This window comes from Hylobates moloch, unplaced genomic scaffold (assembly GCF_009828535.3).
Source record: "Hylobates moloch isolate HMO894 unplaced genomic scaffold, HMol_V3 SCAFFOLD_16, whole genome shotgun sequence".
Classification (NCBI taxonomy): domain Eukaryota; kingdom Metazoa; phylum Chordata; class Mammalia; order Primates; family Hylobatidae; genus Hylobates; species Hylobates moloch.
In genome coordinates, this window is record NW_026652291.1 from 28969629 (window position 1) to 28989000 (window position 19372).

Below are 19372 nucleotides of genomic sequence, written 5' to 3' on the forward strand. Positions count from 1 at the left end.
GATTTTTTGTTTGTTTGTTTTTTGGTATTTTTAGTAGAGACGGGGTTTCACCATGTTGGCCAGGCTAGTCTTGAACTTCTGACCTCAAGGCCCACCTTGGCCTCCCAAAGTGCTGGGATTACAGATGTGAGCCAGTGTGCCTGGTCCAAGACTCTCATCGAAAGAAAGAAAGAGAGAGAGAGAGAAAGAAAAAGAAAGAAAGAAAGAGAGGAAGGAAGGAAGAAGGAAGGAAGGAAGGAAGGAAGGAAAAGAAAGAAGAAAGAAAGAAAGAAAAAGAAAGAAAGAAGGAAGGAAAGAAAGAAGAAAGAAAGAAAGAAAGAAAGAAAGAAAGAAAGAAAGAAAGAAAGAAAGAAAGAAAGAAAAAGAAAATACAGGTCTTAAAAGATAGGTCAAACTGGGATCCAGACAGGATGGGTTGAGAGAGAGAGAGAGAGGAAGGGAGGAAGGGAGGAAGGAAGGAAAGGAAGGAAGGAAGGAAGGTAGGTCTTAAAAAATAGGTCAAACTGGGATCCAGACAGGGTGAGTTCCTGTCCTGATTCCAACAGGTCTGAGTCTTCTACAATGAGAAAATACTCACATATTATTATTTTAATTATTATTTTGAGACAGGGTCTTGCTCTGTCTTCCAGGCTGGAGGGCAGTGGTGCCATCACAAGTCACTGCAGCCTCAGACTCTTGGGTTCAAATGATCCTCCCTCCTCAGCCTCCCAAGTAGCTGGGACTAGCAGTGTGTGCCACCATGCATTAATTTAAAAAAATAATAACAATGACGGGGTCTTACTGTGTTGTCCAGGCTGGTCTCAACTCCTGGCCTTGAGCTATCCTCTGGCCTTGGCCTCCCAAAGTGCTGGGATTACAGGCATGAGTCACCACGTCTGGCGTTTTACTTGTATAAGTAAGACAAAAACAAGGTGAGGGACGCTTTCTATGTCCCATAAGTCTGGAATTGCAGGGCAAATTATGTTATATTTTTCCCCCGCACAAAATAAACTTTTTGAGGGACACACATTTGACAGTGTACTCCATACCGGTGAGAAGCACCCAGGATTTGGCATTCCTGTGGATTTTCTTTTGGTTTTCTGGGGCTCTGCATGGGGGAACTGAGTGGGTGGAGAACGCATGTCATCTCAACAACAGCCTTGCAGCTGTCCAGTCTCAGAACGAGAAGCCCTGAGCAAGGGAAAAGGCGCCCCACAGAAGTACCGCTCCAACAGCGCCCAGAATTGGCAGTCTCTGGGAATTCCCAGGGCTTCTGTCAGACCCGCAGGCAAGGCTGCCACCCCCAACCCTGCGCCCAGGCTCCACGAGGCCCACCACGCACCTTGGATGGTCCTCTTGAAGAAGGCCTTACAAGCCTCGCAGGAGGCCACGCCGTAGTGGTAGCCAGAGGCAATGTCCCCGCACACGAGGCACAGGCGCTTGGGGATGGCGTTGAGCATGTACTCGCACTTGATGGCCGAGTCCTCCATGATGCCGCTGGCACAGTCCTCGTAGCTCTTGCGGCATGGGGTGCCTCCCAGCCCGGCGCCTGCAAACATGGGTGGCGAGTCCAGACCGCTGGCGTGGGTGCCCAGGGCCAGGCCAAAGCCGCCGCTGGCGTCGGACGAGCCACTGGGGCTGTGGTGGCTGAGGGCATCGATGCCCGAGGACGGGCTGGACGGCTCAGTCTTGATGAAGGAGCCGCAGCTGGAGCCCAGGTGCCTGTCGTCCGACGACATCCTGTTCAGCAGCCTGTGGACACAAATTGGGAAGTCAGCCCCAGCAAGGTGCGGTGGGTGTGGCGGGCGGGTCCAGCCCCGCAGGTAGGGTGGCTGGGAAGGGCTCTATGCTAAGGCTTTGGTGCGATAAAACAATGGTGGGGAAGGTCAACTGGTCTCCCCTCGGCACAGCTGGGAGCAAGTTTCTGGCATTACCTCCAGAACCTTAGGAGGCCTCAAAGAAACTTTATTTTGATCAATAAACTTCAGCGGACCAGGTGTGGTGGCTCACACCTGTAAATCCCAGCACTTTGGGAGGCTGAGCCGGGAGGATCATCGCTTGAAGCCAGGAGTTTGAGACCAGCCTGGGCAACATAGGGAGACCCCATCTGTTAAAAAAAAAAATTAGCCTGGCATGATGGTGTATGCCTGTAGTCCCAGCTACTCAGGAGCTGAGGAGGGAGGATTGCTTGAGCCCAGGAATTTAAGGCTGCAGTGAGCTATGATCGCACCCCTACATTCCAGCATGGGTGGTAGAGTAAGACCCTATCTCAAAAACAAACAAACAAACAAAAAACCTTCAGATTAGGCACCCTAGTGCTTTGCAAATTTCTAGTTTGAGGGTAACACAAGATGGAAACTACTCAGCCAAAATGTTTGGCCAACCTTCCTGCATAACAGTAATACACAATGGCTACAATTTTTTTTGGGGGGGGGGGATGGACTCTCGCTCTGTCGCCTAGGCTGGAGTGCAATGGCCCAATCTCGGCTCACTGCAACCTCCACCTCCCGGGTTCAAGCGATTCTCCTGCCTCAGCCTTCCAGGTAGCTGGGATTACAGGCACCCGCCGTCATGCACAGCTAATTTTTGTATTTTTAATAGAGACAGGATTTCACCATATTGACTAGGCTGGTCTCAAACTCCTGACCTCAGGTGATCCACCCACCTCAGCCTCCCAAAGTGCTGGGATTACAGGTGTGAGCCACCGCACCCAGCCAATGGCTATAATGTAACAGTCCTGGCAGTCCGGCTTTGGCCCAGAGACTCTAAGTACAGTGACCTGGCTTGGAGCTTCCCTGGGACCCCTACCTTCACTAAGATTGGAACCAGAGGCAACAGGTCATTTGGCCAATTCAAGAAGGAATCTTGTGGCAAAGGTACCAGCCAGATTGGCTGCCCTCTGGGTTTTGCCACTGGTCCAGGCTTGGTACCAGAAGGCATGTCTGGAAGATGGCTCCCAAACCCCCCCGCTCTCATTTTCCTTTCTAGACCCCGAGTAGGCCAGCTTCTACCCAGCCTGCCTGTCCCCCAAGAGACATGTCTCCATTGGAAAGCTTGAGGGAGCATTCTAACCCCAACCCTGAGCATCCCCCAGCTATTTCTACCCACTAAGCCTCCCCACCCACCCACAAAGTCCAGGTAAATTACCAGTATGGCAAGATCACTGTGTGGGATAACAGAATGTTTCCCGTAAACCAAGCCCCTCCACCCCGGCCGTGCTGGTGGAGGAGAAGGCGGGCAAGGGTGTTCCCCTCCCATATCCCAGCTCCCAGGATGAAGGGACAGGACCTGTCCTTCTCTCAACATAGACAAGAAAGACAGCTGAGTTCACACCTGGGAGATTAAGGTGTGTGTTCAGGGAAACCCAGCTGTGGGTCATATTCCAGCCAGGATTGGGTCTGGGGGTGGCCTGGGTGGTGTTAATCTGTCCCTGTCCTTAACAGGCTGCCTCACTCCCTGAGCCTCCCCTATCGAGGTAGAGAGGAGGCTCATGCTTATGCCTGGAGCAGGTGAAAGGAAAAAAGGAAAGATCTTGGAGACGAGCAAAGGATAGGGAGGTCATAGGACAGCCCGCCAACGGGAAGACGACTCTCAGGTGGCAGGGATGGTCTCTCCCTCTTATCACACCCACAGCGCCCACTCGAATCTTGCAACCCATGGCCAAATAGCAATGCCACAAAATGTGTCTGTGCAACCTTATGATGGGGAGAGGCCTCCACTGTCCCTAGTCTCATTAATGATTAATACAAATTAACCCCTGCTGGCTGGGCACAGTGGCTCAGGCCTGTAATCCCAGCACTTTGGGAGGCTGAGGCGGGTAGATCACTTGAGGTCAGGAGTTCAAGACCAGCCTGGCCAACATGGCGAAAGCCCATCTCTACAAAAAATAAAAAAATTATCCGGGCATGGTGGCGCTGGCCTGTAGTCTCAGCTACTCGGGAGGCTGAAGCACGAGAATCACTTGAACCTGAGCGGCGGAGGTTGCAGTGAGCCGAGATCGGTCTACTGCACTCCAGCCTGGGCGAAAGAGCAAGACTCTGTTTCAAAAATTCGTTCATTCATTCATTAACCCCTCCTGAGGGGCTGCCATTGACTATGGCCGGAGTCAAGGAACTCACTTTCCCATAGACCAGAAGCTGGGAGCTACAGACACAAAGATAAAAGATAACCTAAGGCTCCTACTCTCCAGAAGTTCACCAACTCCCAAAATGCAGTGTGTGAAGACAGAGACTCTTGGGTCTCTTCTGTTTCCCGTGGAATGTCCCTGAGTCCTCGGAGACACCCTCCTATAAGCCCCAGTCCCCTGGTTGAGAATCTCCTCCAGGCCCTTCTACATCACTGTGATCATCTCCCTGGGCACTGCCACATACTTTCTTCCCAACCACCAGTGGAGTCCCCAGGAAAGACCATCAGCCTGGCAGGCCATCATCTGCAGGGCCATGTGATGAGCCGGCAGGGGCGCACCTTGCTCCTCAGGCACCCTTCCACGAGGCAGGCAGGATAGTGCTGACCCCTCCTGCTTTCCTGATGGCCGCTTTAGGTTTTGCTTTTCACGGAAGACCCTAGGGCACTGTGAAAAACCCCGCTGAGCAAGACAGCTCCCAGATCCCAGGGGCCTTCAGCCCAAACCTTCCAGAGATCTCAGGAGACACTTGACATAAACAGTAATTACCGCAGCGATGATGTAGTGAGCAAGTGCTCTATGTCACCTGTTTCAGATCTGTGCCTTGATGGATAAGGGGCATTTGCCCCAAGGAAAGTAAACGGAAAGCTCCCAGCCCCTCCCAGGAGAGGGCAGGCCGCAGTTTTCCCAACTGCCTCCCCGCACCCGTCTCATGGCTGGACAACCCTGAAGGACACCAAAGTGGGCAGCGGTTTGCTCCCCAAGCCTCGGTTTCCTCTTCTGCTCCCCTCCTTGATTCAGAAGGGTGCAAAGCATCCTGCATCCTGCAGTGTCTGGGCCCCACCTCCAGGCCCTGGATGAAGACCCTCAGGGCTGAGAGGGAAGCAAAGCAGATGCTGGCCTCTATCAGGGTTGGTGTGGGAAGCCCGCTATTAACTATCAGGGTTGGTGCAGGAAGCCCGCTATTAATTTAGAGCCTGAGTCCCAACTCAGGGGGGGTCTAGTAATTTCAGTCCTCCAGCTTTCTCATTTCCATGATTTTTTTTTTTTTTTTTTGAGATGGCGTCTCACTGTGTCACCCAGCCTAGAATGCAATGGCATGATCTCGGCTCACTGCAACCTCTGCTTCCTGGGTTCAAGTGATTCTCCTGCCTCAGCCTCCTGAGAAGCTGGGATTACAGGCGCCCACCACCACGACTGATTAATTTTTGTATTTTTAGTAGAGACAGGGTTTCACCATGTTGGCCAGGCTGGTCTCGAACTCCTGACTTCAGGTGATCCACCTGCCTTGGCCTCCCAAAGTGCTGGGATTACAGGCATGAGCCACCGCGCCCCACCTCATTTCCATAACTTATTTTGGCCTTCTCAGCATGCCTTTTCCAGGAACTGTCAATGTGTATTTTTTGCACCTACTATGTGCCAAGTGCTGGCCAGATAATGGGAACATGACAGGCGCAGCTCATGATCTCAAGACGCTCATACTTTCGTAGGAACAACAGACACTGAGCCATCACAAGTGCACAGAGCGCCAGAAAGGGCCATGCGGGTGCCATGCTGATGGGGGCACTGCTGCGGTGCCTCTGGTCTTGCTTCATTCATTCTCTCCTTCTTCATATTTTCACACTATATGAAGACCCCCAGAAGGCCACAGCTTCTTTTCTGGGTTGAAAGTTCCTTCCAGGCTCTTCTGCATGTTTTCCTCACTCTCAGGAGCGGCCCAGCTGCCCCTCTCAGAGGCTGGATGATACTAGCGGTTGCCCATCAGGCCCCAGCTGCATGTGAGACACCTTCTTCCATGCCATCTTATTTAATCCTCACAGCCTGTCTGCTCTGCCCTCTTATCCCCACCTTACAGAAGGAAAAGGCTGGAGCTCGGAGCCTGTCCCATTCACTTGAGTCCTGGGAGAAGCTGCGGTCCGAACCTGACTGCAGGTCCACGTTCGTTGCTTCACAGCACTCTGCCTCTCTGCTACCAGGCCTAGGTAAGAGCTGCTTCAGGCAGGGACCTCATCTTTCCAACCCCCCAAAATGCAGACAATGTCTGACTGCCACCCAGAGTTCCAAACCCTGGAATCCTGTCACTGCTCTTCTTTTTTTTTTTCTTTTTCTTTTTTTTTGAGACAGAGTCTGGCTCTGTCGCCCAGGCTGGAGTGCAGGTGTGCGATCTCGGCTCACTGCAACCTCTGCCTCCTGGTTGGAAGTGATTTTCTTGCCTCAGCCTCCCGAGAGGCTGGGATTACAGGCAAGTGCCTCCACGTCTGGCTAATTTTTGTATTCTGTTTTTTTGGTAGAGACAGGTGTTCGCTATGCTAGCCAGACTGGTTTTGAATTCCTGACCTCAAGTGATTCCCCACCTTTAACCTTCCAAAGTGCTGGGATTACAGGATGGGCCACCACCCCCAGCCTCGCTGTTATTTCTTAACCTATAAAGTGTCAGAATAGAGAACTCTCTAGAAGCAGACAGGGAGAGAGGCACAGTGCTCTTTGGGCTGCCTGGTTCCTGATGCACCAGGCAGGGGAAAGAAAGTTGCTGGAGAGGCCAGACCCTCTGGGAGACCTGCCCACTCCCTCCATCTGTCTTTATCCCCCAGGACCTCATGTGCTCATTCATTCAAATGAAAAATTTAAAGGCAGGCCAGGTGCAGTGGCTCACGCCAGGCGTGGTGGCACATGCCTGTAATCCCAGCTACTGGGGAAGCTGAGGTAGGTGAATTGCTTGAACACAGGAAGCAGAGGCTGCAGTGAGCCGAGATTGTGCCACTGCACTCCAGCCTGGGTGACGGAGACCCCGTCTCAAAAAAAAAAAAAAAGTAAAGGCAGGACAGAGGGAAAGAAGTCCAAGAAGACAGAGAAGATGTAACCAGAGGTGTGGGAAAAGGAAAAAATAGAGCATGTCATGGAAATGGGATGAGCAGAGCCATCTAGAAGGGCGGTGGATAGCAGATTCCATCCTATAAGGTCAGGTGGAGTGAGAAGGGGCAAGTATCCCTGCACTTAGCAGTCAGGAAGTGGCTGGGGACATTCACCAGAGCCGGGTTACCGATGGTGGGGACAGAAGCCTCATTGCAATGGCTGGAAGTAGTGAATGCAGACAATTCTTTCAGGAAAATTGGCCGTGAAGGGTAGAGTACTGGGCGGAGCAGGGGTGCCTTCAGGAACACTTTCAGGCAGCACCAGCTACCTTGTAAACAAAGCACGCCCTCCTGGACTTGGAGGCTGTGGTGTGGAGAAGGAATGTTTCGTTATTGTTGTCGGTACTAACTGTCAGCTTCTTTGATGAGAAGGGGGTGTGTTGAGAATGTAAGGAATTTAAGATATTTAAAAATTAGGTATCCTGGCTGGGCGCGGTGGCTCACGCTTGTAATCCCAGCACTTTGGGAGGCCGAGGCGGGTGGATCACGAGGTCAGGAGATCGAGACCACGGTGAAACCCCGTCTCTACTAAAAATACAAAAAAATTAGCCGGGCGTGGTGGCGGGCGCCTGTAGTCCCAGCTACTCGGAGAGGCTGAGGCAGGAGAATGGCGTGAACCCGGGAGGCGGAGCTTGCAGTGAGCTGAGATTGCGCCACTGCACTCCAGTCTGGGCGACAGAGCGAGACTCCGTCTCAAAAAAAAAAAAAAAAATTAGGTATCCATACCTCCCAATTGGCCCTGAGCAATCTCGGTCCTACTGCTGGCCCAGTGTCATTACCATCACCGCCCCCACTTCTCTCCCTAAAGTAGATCATGAATCGTATGGCTACCCGATGTTAAATATTAGTGGTAGAGAGCAAAATCAACACTTAAAGGCCGAAGACACAAAATCCACGTCAGCTTTTTGCAAACTGTACTTCAGTCTCCATCAGAGGCAGCTGAGGGGCTTGGTGAACAGGTGGCTTCCTAGACCTGATCCCACTGACGTCATATTTTGAAGAAGCGTCTCTGCAGGCAGGGCCCAAGAAATCTGCAGGGAAGTTTGGTTTGATTTTGGTGGTGCAGTTGTGATTCTTAAGGGTGTTGATTCTTAAGGATGTGATTCTTAAGGGTGGGGTACCACTGGAAGAAGTGATACCATCATGAGAGGATCTTGTAAGAGTCTGCAAGGAATCCGGCCAGGTGTGGTAGCTCACACCTGTAATCTCAGCACTTTGGGAGGCTAAGATGGGCAGATCACTTGAGGCCAGGAGTTCAAGACCAGCCTGGCCAACATGGCAAAAACCCATCTCTACTACAAATACAAAAATTAGCTGGGTATGGTGGCATGCGCCTGCAGTCCTAGCTACCGGGAGGCTGAGGTGGGAGAATTGCTTGAACCTAGGAGTCAGAGGTTGCAGTGAGCCAAGATCACGCCACTGCACTCCAGCCTGGGAGATAGAGTGAGACTCCATCTCCAAAAAAATAAATAAATAAATAAAAAGTTTTCAAGGAATTTGGAGTGCAGTTAGAGAAATAGCTTATGCAGGCCAGGTATGGTGGTTCACACCTGTAATCCCAGTACTTTGGGAGGCTAAGGCAGGCGGATCACTTGAGGTAAGGAGTTTGAGACCAGACTGGCCAACATGGTGAAACCCCGTCTCTACTAAAATACAAATTAGCTGGGTGTGGTGGTGTGCACCTGTAATCCCAGCTACTCGGGAGGCTGAAGCAGGAGAATCACTTGAACCCAGGAGGTGGAAGTTGCAGTGAGCCGAGATTGTGCCACTGCACTCCAGCCTGGGTGACAGGGTGAGACGCCGTCTCAGAAAAAAAAAAAAAAAAAAAGAGAGAGAGAGAGAAATAGCTTATTCAGTAAGAGTGAGAGGGAAGGTTGGCTGTACAGATGGGAAGTTTGTAGGTGGCAGAGGGGGGCATTGAGTGAGGCACTCTTTACCCCCCAAACCCACCCACACCACCTCCACTCACCTGTAGTGACTCTGTGAAGTAGGAGGGACAGGAAGTGAAGGCAAGAGCCGGAGGGCAGGAGGACTAAGAGAAGGAGGAAAGTTTGCAATAGTAACTGTGGGACAAGGAGGGAGCAGAAATCTGGGACACAAAGGTTCTCCAGGCCCCTTAACTCATGATGCAGGTGCGACAATGCAAGGGGGCCCCATCTCCAGCAGCTGAGACCTGGGTTTCCATCCTCGGCACTACTGACATCTGGGGCTGAGTGATTCCATGTGGTGGGGCTGTCCCAGCACTGCTGGATGCTCAGGAGCAACCCCGGCCTCTGCCCACTCAATGCCCATAGCACCCTGCCCCCAAATATGTGAGCCAAAACCTACAAACATTGCCAAATGTCTCCCTGGGAGCAAAACTGCTGAGAACCAGTGACTTAAAAGTATGAGGGAAGAGGGTGGACAAGGGCATGATGTCAGAAAGGACAGGATTGGGAGAAAATGGAGAGGTGGCGATGGTGGTCTCCGGGAGGCTGAGGCTGAGGTCAAGCAGGAGGAAGCAGCAAGAAAGCTGGAAGGTTGGGAGATGGCGTCTAGGCCTGAGACTGGCACTTCAGATTTCAGAGGTGGCCATGGGGTGGTGGCCGAGCCGGTGTCCAGGAGGAGTAGCTGCAGGATGAGGCAGGAGGCAGCTGACCCTTGTGTTCTGGGGAGGAGCGGGGAGTGTCAAGTCCATCATCTGTGGTTGGCTGGGACCCAGTTCCCCACTGGATCGATGACTATTGACTCTTCATGGGGAGGGAACAGACGCCCATCCAAGCAGCCTTTGAAAGGGCAGTAGTCAGTGGTCGAAGCCCCTTGGGGCATCATTTTCCCTTTGATTCATCTCCTAACTGGAGCTTAGCAAGCTCTGCCCTGGCCTCAATTTCACCCCCATCTGATTAAACGCGGCCTCCCTTGTGCCCCAACCCAGCTCTACCTCGGGCCTTCTCAGTAGCCAGCGTGGGACCCTGTTCCCTTCGCAGCCTGATCCCCAGGTGACGCCGAGCTTGCTGGGGGGCTCTTCCTGCCTTGGCTGGACATTGCTCTGCTGGACCACAAAGCAGGTTGAAGATTTTCGTAATGCAGAGACCAGGGGAATCTCAAAATTTCTGAATGAAACTCAAATTGCTGAACTATTTTGCCTTAGATCTCTAGAGGAAGACAGATTTCAGGGTATCAACAAGAGATCATCATTGGTTTTTTGTTTTGTTTTGTTTTGTTTTGTTTTGTTTGAGATGGAGTCGTGCTCCGTCATCCAGGCTGGAGTGCAGTAGCTCCATCTCGGCTCACTGCAACCTCCACCTCTCAGCTTTAAGTGATTCTCCTGCCTCAGCCTCCTGAGTAGCTGGAACTACAGGCGTGTGCCCCCACGCCTGGCTAATTTTTGTATTTTTAGTAAACACGGGTTTCACCATGTTGGCCAGGCTGGTCTCAAACTCCTGACCTCGGGTAATCTGCCCACCTCGGCCTTCCAAAGTGCTGGGATTACAGGCATGAGTCATCATGCCCGGCCTCTCATTGTTTTTTATGCTGGAATCTCAAGGATCTATCCCACACTAGGTGGCCTGCTGCTGGTCAGAGGGCAGCAGACAGAGGAGTGGACTGGCCTGATAAGCGTCTAGGTTGCTTTCCTCTATGGGGTAGAATCTACCCACCACACCCAATAATCTGGGTCAGGCTGAAGGACGGCCCCCAGAGCCTCATCCCTGCTGGGGCCATGCATTTAAGAACTGGAACAAGCAGCTGGGCCACTTAATGGCTATAAGCCTGCATGCTGGTAGCAGACGTGCCAGTTCTATCCCCGATTGCTGCCGACTTTGAGTAACCAGGTCATCCTCTCTGGACCTCAGGGTCCTCATCTGTAAAATGGGCTCAATCACAGCACCTCCTTCATGGAGTTGAGCAAGAGCCAATGAAGGCAAAATGCTTAGAACAGAGCAGGTGACGAGCAAGCACTCGGTGGATGTTGCCTGAGGCTGTGATTCTTCTGAGAAAGTCCAGCAGTGGGCAGGCCTGTGGTTAAACCCAGCAAACCCCTTCCCTCATCCAAGCCCCCCAGACCTAGAACTGAGGATGATTCTGCAAGGAACTTGCCATAGACCAGGAGGGAAAGGGGCTGGCTGGGCAAATTAAGAGGATAAACAAGCCTGACATGGGAATCCACTCCACAGAAGAAAAATGGTTTCTGAACACTTGAGAGATTCTTATGTACATTTCAATAATTAATTTGCTAACCAGGGGCCGTCAAGAGCTATCCATTAAAGCAGATCCTCAGACCCTCCAGCAAGGCTTTATGTGTCACGAATCAGCCCCTCACGCACCTGGAACTACTATACTATAACTAAATTTCCTTTAAAATAGTATTAAAGAATGCAGAATGCCCCTAACAGAAGGGTAGGATGGGGAGGACCGTGTGGCTAGATGTGAATTACTGTCAAGGTTCCAGTTTTCCTGTTGAACACAGATTCATGGGCACTTATTACATGGGAGGGAGGGTAGGGAAGAAAGAAAGGAAGGAAGGGAGGAAGACAGGAAAGCAGGAAGGCAGGAAGGCAGAAAGGCAGGCAGGCAGGAAGGAAGGGGCAAATAGGCCAATGGTTAAGTGTTACGAACCAGCAATAACGATGAATCCAATTCTGTGCACTGAGATCCATTAATTACACACACACACACACACACACACACACATATAAAACTTAAACTCAGATTTTTCATCAATTCAAATTGACCTTCCCTCTGAGTAGTCTGAACTGCCTATTTTATTTTATTTTATTTTTATTTTTATTTTTATTATTTTTTTTGAGACAGAGTTTCGCTCTTGTTGCCCAGGCTGGAATGCAATGGCATGATCTTGGCTCACCGCAAACTCCGCCTCCCGGGTTCAAGCGATTCTCCTGCCTCAGCCTCCTGAGTAGCTGGGATTACAGGCATGAGCCACCACACCCAGTTAATTTTGTATTTTTAGTAGAGACGGAGTTTCTCCATGTTGGTCAGGCTGGTCTGGAACTCCCGACCTCAGGTGATCCACCCGTCTCGGCCTCCCAAAGTGCTGGGATTACAGGCATGAGCCACCGCGCCCGGCCTGAACTGCCTATTGTATTAATAGACGGTGTTTTTTTAATCGCTCCTGTGTGATTGAATCTTGGGTATGTGTATCTTTCAACTTTCAACAATAGGTAACATTTTTCTAGACACACACTTCAGCACAGCTGGAGTCACTGAATCATAAGTTCTCAGAGATTTTTCTGACTACCCTGGTGACTTTCAGATAATAGAACAGCCCTAAGAAACTAATGACTTGCTCAAACTTACTAACTAGAATGCCAGGCTGCTTCGGGGGAGGCTGGGGCTGATGGGGGCACTAGAGACACAGCGAGTGGTGACCTGTTCTGGAGGATGAGTTGACTTAGAAAGCAGCCCCCCGATACCCTCTATGTCCATGTTGCTAACACGGCCCCCTCTCTGTGGTGGTGCCATTTTATTTGGCCTCCTCGGGAATATTTTCATAATGATTTCTTTCTCTTTCTCCCCTCAGGAGCCCTCTGGGACCCAGGGCTGCAGAATGACCCAAGAGCATGGTGGCTTCAGCGAGAGCTTGCCTCCCTCTGCACGGTCTGGAGCTCAGGCAAAAATCTGTAATTAAGCATCTTGTCGTTAGAAAGATTAGTCAAAACCAGGCTGATCCCCGACAACTGATTGAAATCTCATTCCGCACAAATTACGGCATGGAAAATAATGATGGGTAATTAGTGCCTTTCAATCAGGGCTTTTTATCCATGATTTTCCAGGCTGCAGGCATCACAATGAGGAGAGGCTCTACCAAGGCAGGAAGAGACAATTGGAGGCAGAGTGGCTGCCCCGGGACAGCTGGGAGATCCCAGTTCACTGGCCAAGCCCAGCACACAAGAACTCAGGCTCATGGAGAGTGGCCGCTGCTGGCTTTTTGAAACTTCAGCCCTCACTTCGGTCCTCTCAGTCAAGTGTCCTCATGCAGGGCCCAATCGTACCTGGTAGTTCTCACTTTAGTCCACCTAGCCTTGGCCAGCTCTGGGCTCTGACCACCACAAAGGGGTGTGTTTGACGGAAGGACAACATCAAAAACTCAGAATATGCCCCCAAACACACCTCTAGTATCCTTCTTTTCAGTAGCTATTGGAGCTCTGACATCTGTGAATTTAGCTTAACTTTTCTTAAATCTGTTTTTATTTTCACTCTATATCAAGCAGTGATGTGGCATAAATATCCTACCTCATGGCCGGGTGCGGTGGCTCATGCCTGTAATCCCAGCGCTTTGGGAGGCCAAGGTGGGTGGATCACCTGAGGTCGGGAGTTCGAGACCAGCCTGACCAACATGGAGAAACCCCGTCTCTACAAAAAATACAAAATTAGCCAGGCGTGGTGGTGCATGCCTGTAATCCCAGCTACTCGGGAGGCTGAGGCAGGAGAATCACTTGAACCCGGGTGGCAGAGGTTGTGGTGAGCCAAGATTGCGCCATTGCACTCCAGCCTGGGCAACAACATCAAAACTCCGCCTCAAATATATATATATAACCCAATTACTGTCATTGAACACACTCAGTAGCCTCCAGATGGCTTTAATCCTCACAATAGCCATGGCGCTGGGCCAGAGAGCTTCGTGGTTAGAGCTGGACTGTTTGGGTTTGAATCCTAGCTCTGCCCCTTAAGAATGGGGTTATTTAACCTCTAGATGTTTCAGTTTTCTCATCTGTAAAATGGGGATGTGAATTATAGTATTCATCATAGTATTCATCTAACAGGGTGGTCTTGGGAATTAGTGAGTTAATGCAGAAAAGAGCTTAGAACAATGCCTGGCATACAGGAAGTACTTAATAAATATTAAGAGTTGTTTCTAGCATCCCTATTTAGTAATGAGGAGACAGCTTCCATTTAGATTATTTAAAATGTTTAATCCTAAAGCAAGTAAGACTGTCTTGCTCCCTCTCTCCTTCTGTCATTCATCCTTCCATGCATCTTCCAACCCATGCATTTCATTATGTATTTGCATGCCCGTTACTTTCACTGACACAGTCCCTTTTCAGGCAAAGGGGTCCTATATTCAGGCACTGCTAGAACAGACTGCCAAGCACTAGCTTCTCTCCTGGGAAGGACATCTGACCCCAACATACATTGCCTGTCCTTCTCTCTGTGCACATGCATGTACACGTACACAGACACACACACACACACACGCACACAGCTCCTGCAGAAATTGCCATATTCTTAGAGACATCCTACATCTACCTTCCTGGCTCAGCTTATTGACCCAGGGTATGCTCCTGATCCAAGCTGGGCCAGTGAGTCTCTCCCATTAGATTTTTGGTGTCAGGGCTGCCTCTCCAGGGACAGAGGCAGTAAGATGGACAGCTCAAGAGCTGAGCAAGGTCATCCTTCCCTCCCATGTGCAGTGAGAGAGAAGAATATCGAAGCTGGCAGCAGAGAGAAGGAACGATTAAGGCAGAGAGTCCTAGAAGCCCCAGTTACTGTTGGCAATTGCTCCCATGCCGCTGCAGCATCTCTGCTCAGGTGAACGAGCATGGCCTGATTCCCTGATGCTGTAGTTCACTCAAGGGGGCTTCTCGCACTTAAACAAATGAGTAGCTCACACACTGTCTCTTTCATTCATTCACTCATTCAACTACTATTGTTTTTAAACAATTTTTTTTTTTTTTTGTAGAGACAGGGTCTCCCCATGTTGCCCAGACTGGTCTTGAACTCCTGGGCTTAGAAAATCCTCCCACCTCGGCCTCCCAAATTGCTGGGATTACAGGTGTGAGCCAGTGTGCCTGGCCTCAACTATTGTTCTTTGAATATCTACTGCATGCTCGACACTCTCGCAGCTCTGGGAATATGTTGGTGAGCAAGGTGAATGGGTCCCTGCCCTCAAGGAGAGACAATACCATAGTTGATTGACTCAGAGCTGTACCATTTTTTCACATTTTACCATCTTGGCAATCAGAATTCACCTGAAATAAATGGCATGTCTTAGTTTAATTTAATTAGTAGTTCCAGAAATCATGGTGTCCCTTGCAATAGATGATGTCATACATTCAATGACATATGAGAAATAAGTGCAGCTGAGACTGCTATGAGTTCACCAAAAGTTAATTCATTTTCTTGCTAGACACCAGGAGGACTACATTTCCCAGTCACTCTGGCAGTTGGCTATGGCCATGTGACTGGGTCTTGGCCAATGGGATGTGGGCAAAGTAATATAAGCCACTCCCTTATCTGGCCCATAAAAATCTCCCACAGACTCCTGCCCTCCTCCCCGACTCCACTCCCTCCCCTCCTGTCTCCTATTCCTCTCTCTTCCCCCATCTTCAGGCCAGGGGGCTCCAAGACCCTGGGGGATAGCAGAGCCACAAATTAGCAGGAGCCTGGGCCCCTGAACACCTTGTGAAAGGCCACCTGCCAAACACCCTCACCAAAATGTCCTGTGGGCAAGACCTGCTTCTGCCGTGTTAAGCAACTGAAACACTGGGCTTGTATGAAATAATGCCAAGTGTCATCCCCACTAACATGATAAGTAAACAGCCAAATAGTATCAATGCAGTTAGTGATGAGTGCTATGAGAAACAGCAGGGAGGGTTGGGTGTGGTGTCTCACACCTGTAATCCCAGCACTTTGGGAGGCTGAGGTAGGAGAATCACTTGAACCCAGGTGGTAGAGGTTGCAGTGAGCTGAGGCGGAGGTTGCAGAGATCACACCACTGCACTCTAGCCTGGGCGACAGAGTGAGACTCTGTCTCAAAAAACAAACAAACAAAAAACCAGCAGGGAGGACACAGCATGGTGGGTCAGGGGAGTATCCAGGTAGAGCTGCCAGAGAGGGCTTCTCTGAGGAAGTGACATTTAAGCAGGTGCCTGAAGAAGAGAGGGAGGGGCCACAAAGGGAAAGCTCTATGTTGGAGGGACAGCAGGGAAATCCGTTGCTGGAAGGGAGGAGAAGGGGGAGGAGGGAGGGGCAGGCAGAACCCCCACACAGCCAGGGGCACTCAGGCAGGCCAGGACCTCAAAGGGCATCCAACCCACCCTCATCTATGCTTAAGTCCCTTTCCCTGAATCCCAGCCATGTGGCTACCTGCCTTATAAAGACCCCAGTGACAGGGAGATCACTAGTTCAGGAGCAAATATTTACATCTTGCTCAGAATGCTAAAAAAATAAAATAAAATAAAAAATAAACGGTTTTTTTGGTGAAAAGTCAAAGTATTTCTTCCCTCTGAGCTTCCAGTTACAGTTTATACAACCCCACCCCTCAGGAACTACAGAACAAGTCTAAGCCCTTCCATGAGATAGCCCTCCAGACTGCGGAAGGCAGCTCCTGCTCCCTGTGGATCCTCCCCCTCCTCACCAGGGTCAACATCCCCTGCACTTCTGAGAATAACCCATCTGCTCTGTCTTCTCTTCTTAAAGAAGAGCATTAGGCCAGGCGCAGTGGCTCACACCTGTAATGGGATTTACAGGTGTGAGCCTCAGGGAGGCTGAGGCGGGCAGATCGCTGGAGATCAGGAGTTTGAGACCAGCCTGGCTAAGATGGTGAAACCCCATCTCTACTAAAAATATAAAAATTAGCTGGGCATGGTGGTGCATGCCTGTAATCCCAGCTACTTCAGAGGCAGAGGCAGGAGAATCACTTGAACCTGGGAGGTGGAGGTTGCAGTGAGCCAAGATTGTGCCACTGCACTCCAGTCTGGGCAACAGAGTGACACTCTCTCAAACAAACAAACAAACAAACAAACAAAAAAGAGCATTAGAACTGAGCACAGCTCTCCAGGTGAGCTCTGCCCAGTGCAGAGCAGAGCAGTACTGACACCTCCCTCATCCTAGACACTATACTTCTGCTTATACAACCCAGGATGGAATTGACGTTTAAGGTGCTTGGCTCATGTTGCTGACCTCCACTCTGATCACACATGTGACTGGGCCTCACTGCTGCCTCCCGTGCATTCCCAAAGGACAGTGTGCAGGCCCACACAATGAAGGGGACAATACTTCTATCCACTCCCTGGTCATGGCCATGGCCCTTTCTACATGGCCTTGTGCACACCAGGACAGGATCAGGGTCCAAGAAACGGGGTCAGCCAGCGCCCCAGGAGCAGAACCCACATAGGAAGCTTAGGGCTCATCCTGACTCAGTTTTTCGGTCTTTGTGCAAATGGGCAGTCTGGGCAGATGACAAAGAGGCATCTTAACTCAGGTGGACAGATGGGGACTGGCCACTGTAGCCAACTGAGAATCCTGTTCTGATCTCTGTAACGACAACAGTGCTCACATATGGAGGGCTTGCTCTATGCTCAGGACAATGGTTAGTAAATCATTGATTCCTTGCAACAACTAGTTGAAGTACTATCATTTCCCCCATTTTGCAGAGGAGCAAACTGAGGCCCAGAGGCGTTAAATATCTCGGCAGGGACCACACAGCCAGAAAGCGCTGTCATGAGTTACATCACGAAGGGGAGTAAGTCACAACATTCCTCTGCTCAAGACAGCCAGGGGCTCCAGTGAAGCAGGAGTCCTTTCCATAGCTCAGAAGGCCTCAGGATCTGCCCCCCAACCTCTGTCATGCTATCTCCTGCCCACTCTCCCTGCAGGTCACTCCATCCCAGCCACACTGGCCTCCTGGCTGGTTCTTGACCACACCAGTCACACTCCCACCTCAGGGTCTTTGCTCCCCGTATATGATGGCAGAGGCTGCCTGTTTTCTTTCCTGCCCTACTCCAGTGTCTAGAATAGACACACAATAGGTGCAGAATAAATATTTGTTGAATGAGTAAGGAGGGTTAGGTGGGATCTGAGGACCCCAGTCAAACAACCATTACAGTTTCCCGAGGCCTGCACTCCCTCAGGATGTGACAGTCAAAGGTGTGAGTCACAGGACAGGATCAGGGTCCGAGAAAAGGAGTCCACCAGCGCCCCAGGAGCAGAACCCACAGAGCCCCTGGGGTCCAGTGGAGCCCATGAAAGTTCTTAAAGGATCCACCTTGCCATCAGTTTCTATCAAATTCTGATCATCCTGGTTTAAAGAGTTTATGAAAGGACAGTGCGGTGGCTCACACCTGTAATCTCAGCAATTTGGGAAGCCAAAGCGAGCAGATCACTTGAGGTCAGAAGTTCAAGACCAGCCTGGCCAACATGGTGAAACGCTGTCTCTACTAAAAATACAAAAATTAGCCAGGTGTGGTGGCGCACAGGAGGCTGAGGCATGAGAACACTTGATGGGAGGCAGAGGATCATGACTGAGATTGCCCATTATACTCACCTGGTGACAGATGAGACAAAGTTTATGAAAGATGTATGCATTTTTCTTATTTTCTGGTTTTGGTTGGTTTTTTGTAAGTACCCCATGCCACTTAATGTTTTGGGCCGGCAACTTAGAGAGGCTAGAGTCTGAGAGCCACTCATTGAGACATCTGCTTTCAAAATGCTAAAAACTCAATTTTAACACAAAATCGATGTAATTCGTAAAGAAACTGTGGGAAGTGGGGCTGGAAAGGGGTTGCCTGACTTCAGAGCCAGAACCCCACTGTGTAAACAGAAATGTTTCACGGCCCCCTGCCCTTGAGAGAGGGAACTGACAGGGCCTGGGCCTGAGGGCTCTGGGCCCAGCTCGCCTGGGTCAGAATCCTGGCCTGTCACTGACTTGCTGTGCAACTGTTGCCTGACCTCTCTAGGACTTGGTTTCCTCATCTGCAAAATGGGTAATATAGACATATGTAGCTCACAGAATTATTCTGAGGAGTAAATGACCCAATAATGTGAAGCATTGGGCACCTGTACATTGTAAGTGCTCGAAAATATGTGCTGTTATCTCAGCTGTCTTGGGTACAGGTCCTGGCAGCCACAGCAAGGGTGCCGTCCCTGCCCACATGGTTCTCAGTCATCTCCTCTGTAAACTGAATATAACAAGGAAATGTCGGCCGGGCGTGGTGGCTCATGCCTGTAATCCCAGCACTTTGGGAGGCCGAGGCAGGCAGATCATGAGGTCAGCAGATCGAGACCATTCTGGCCAACATGGCGAAACCTTGTCTCTACTAGAATACAAAAAAAATTAGCTGGGTATGGTGGCACGTGCCTGTAGTCCCAGCTACTCGGAGGCTGAGGCAAGAGAATCGCTTGAACCTGGGAGGCAGAGGTTGCAGTGAGCCGAGATTGCGCCACTGCACTCCAGCCTGGCAACAGGGCGAGACTCCATCTCAAAAAAAAAAAAAAAAAAAAGAAGAAGGAAATGTGGCAAGGGCTGTGCATGTGCGTGCCCACACTCTGTAAAGGAGAAGCAGAGGTAGGGATCACTCCCAGGCTCCTTGGCCTTCTAATCCAGGCCTTTGAGAGAGGGGACTGTAGCCACCAGGACTGC

General features: G+C 50.6%; 1 protein-coding gene across 4 annotated transcripts in view; it reads right to left on the reverse strand.

Moving 5' to 3' along the window:
* The window catches only part of ESRRB (estrogen related receptor beta), a 194821-nt gene that overhangs the window by 61902 nt on the left and 113547 nt on the right, over nucleotides 1–19372 (reverse strand). For 2 of the 4 annotated variants that reach the window (XM_058429542.1, XM_058429541.1), the window contains exon 2: nucleotides 1322–1731. In XM_058429542.1, coding sequence (XP_058285525.1) covers nucleotides 1322–1731 — 410 coding nt within the window. Of the gene's footprint in view, nucleotides 1–1321; nucleotides 1732–19372 lie in introns of those variants that run through there. The other 2 variants (XM_058429543.1, XM_058429544.1) reach the window with 2 other exon arrangements.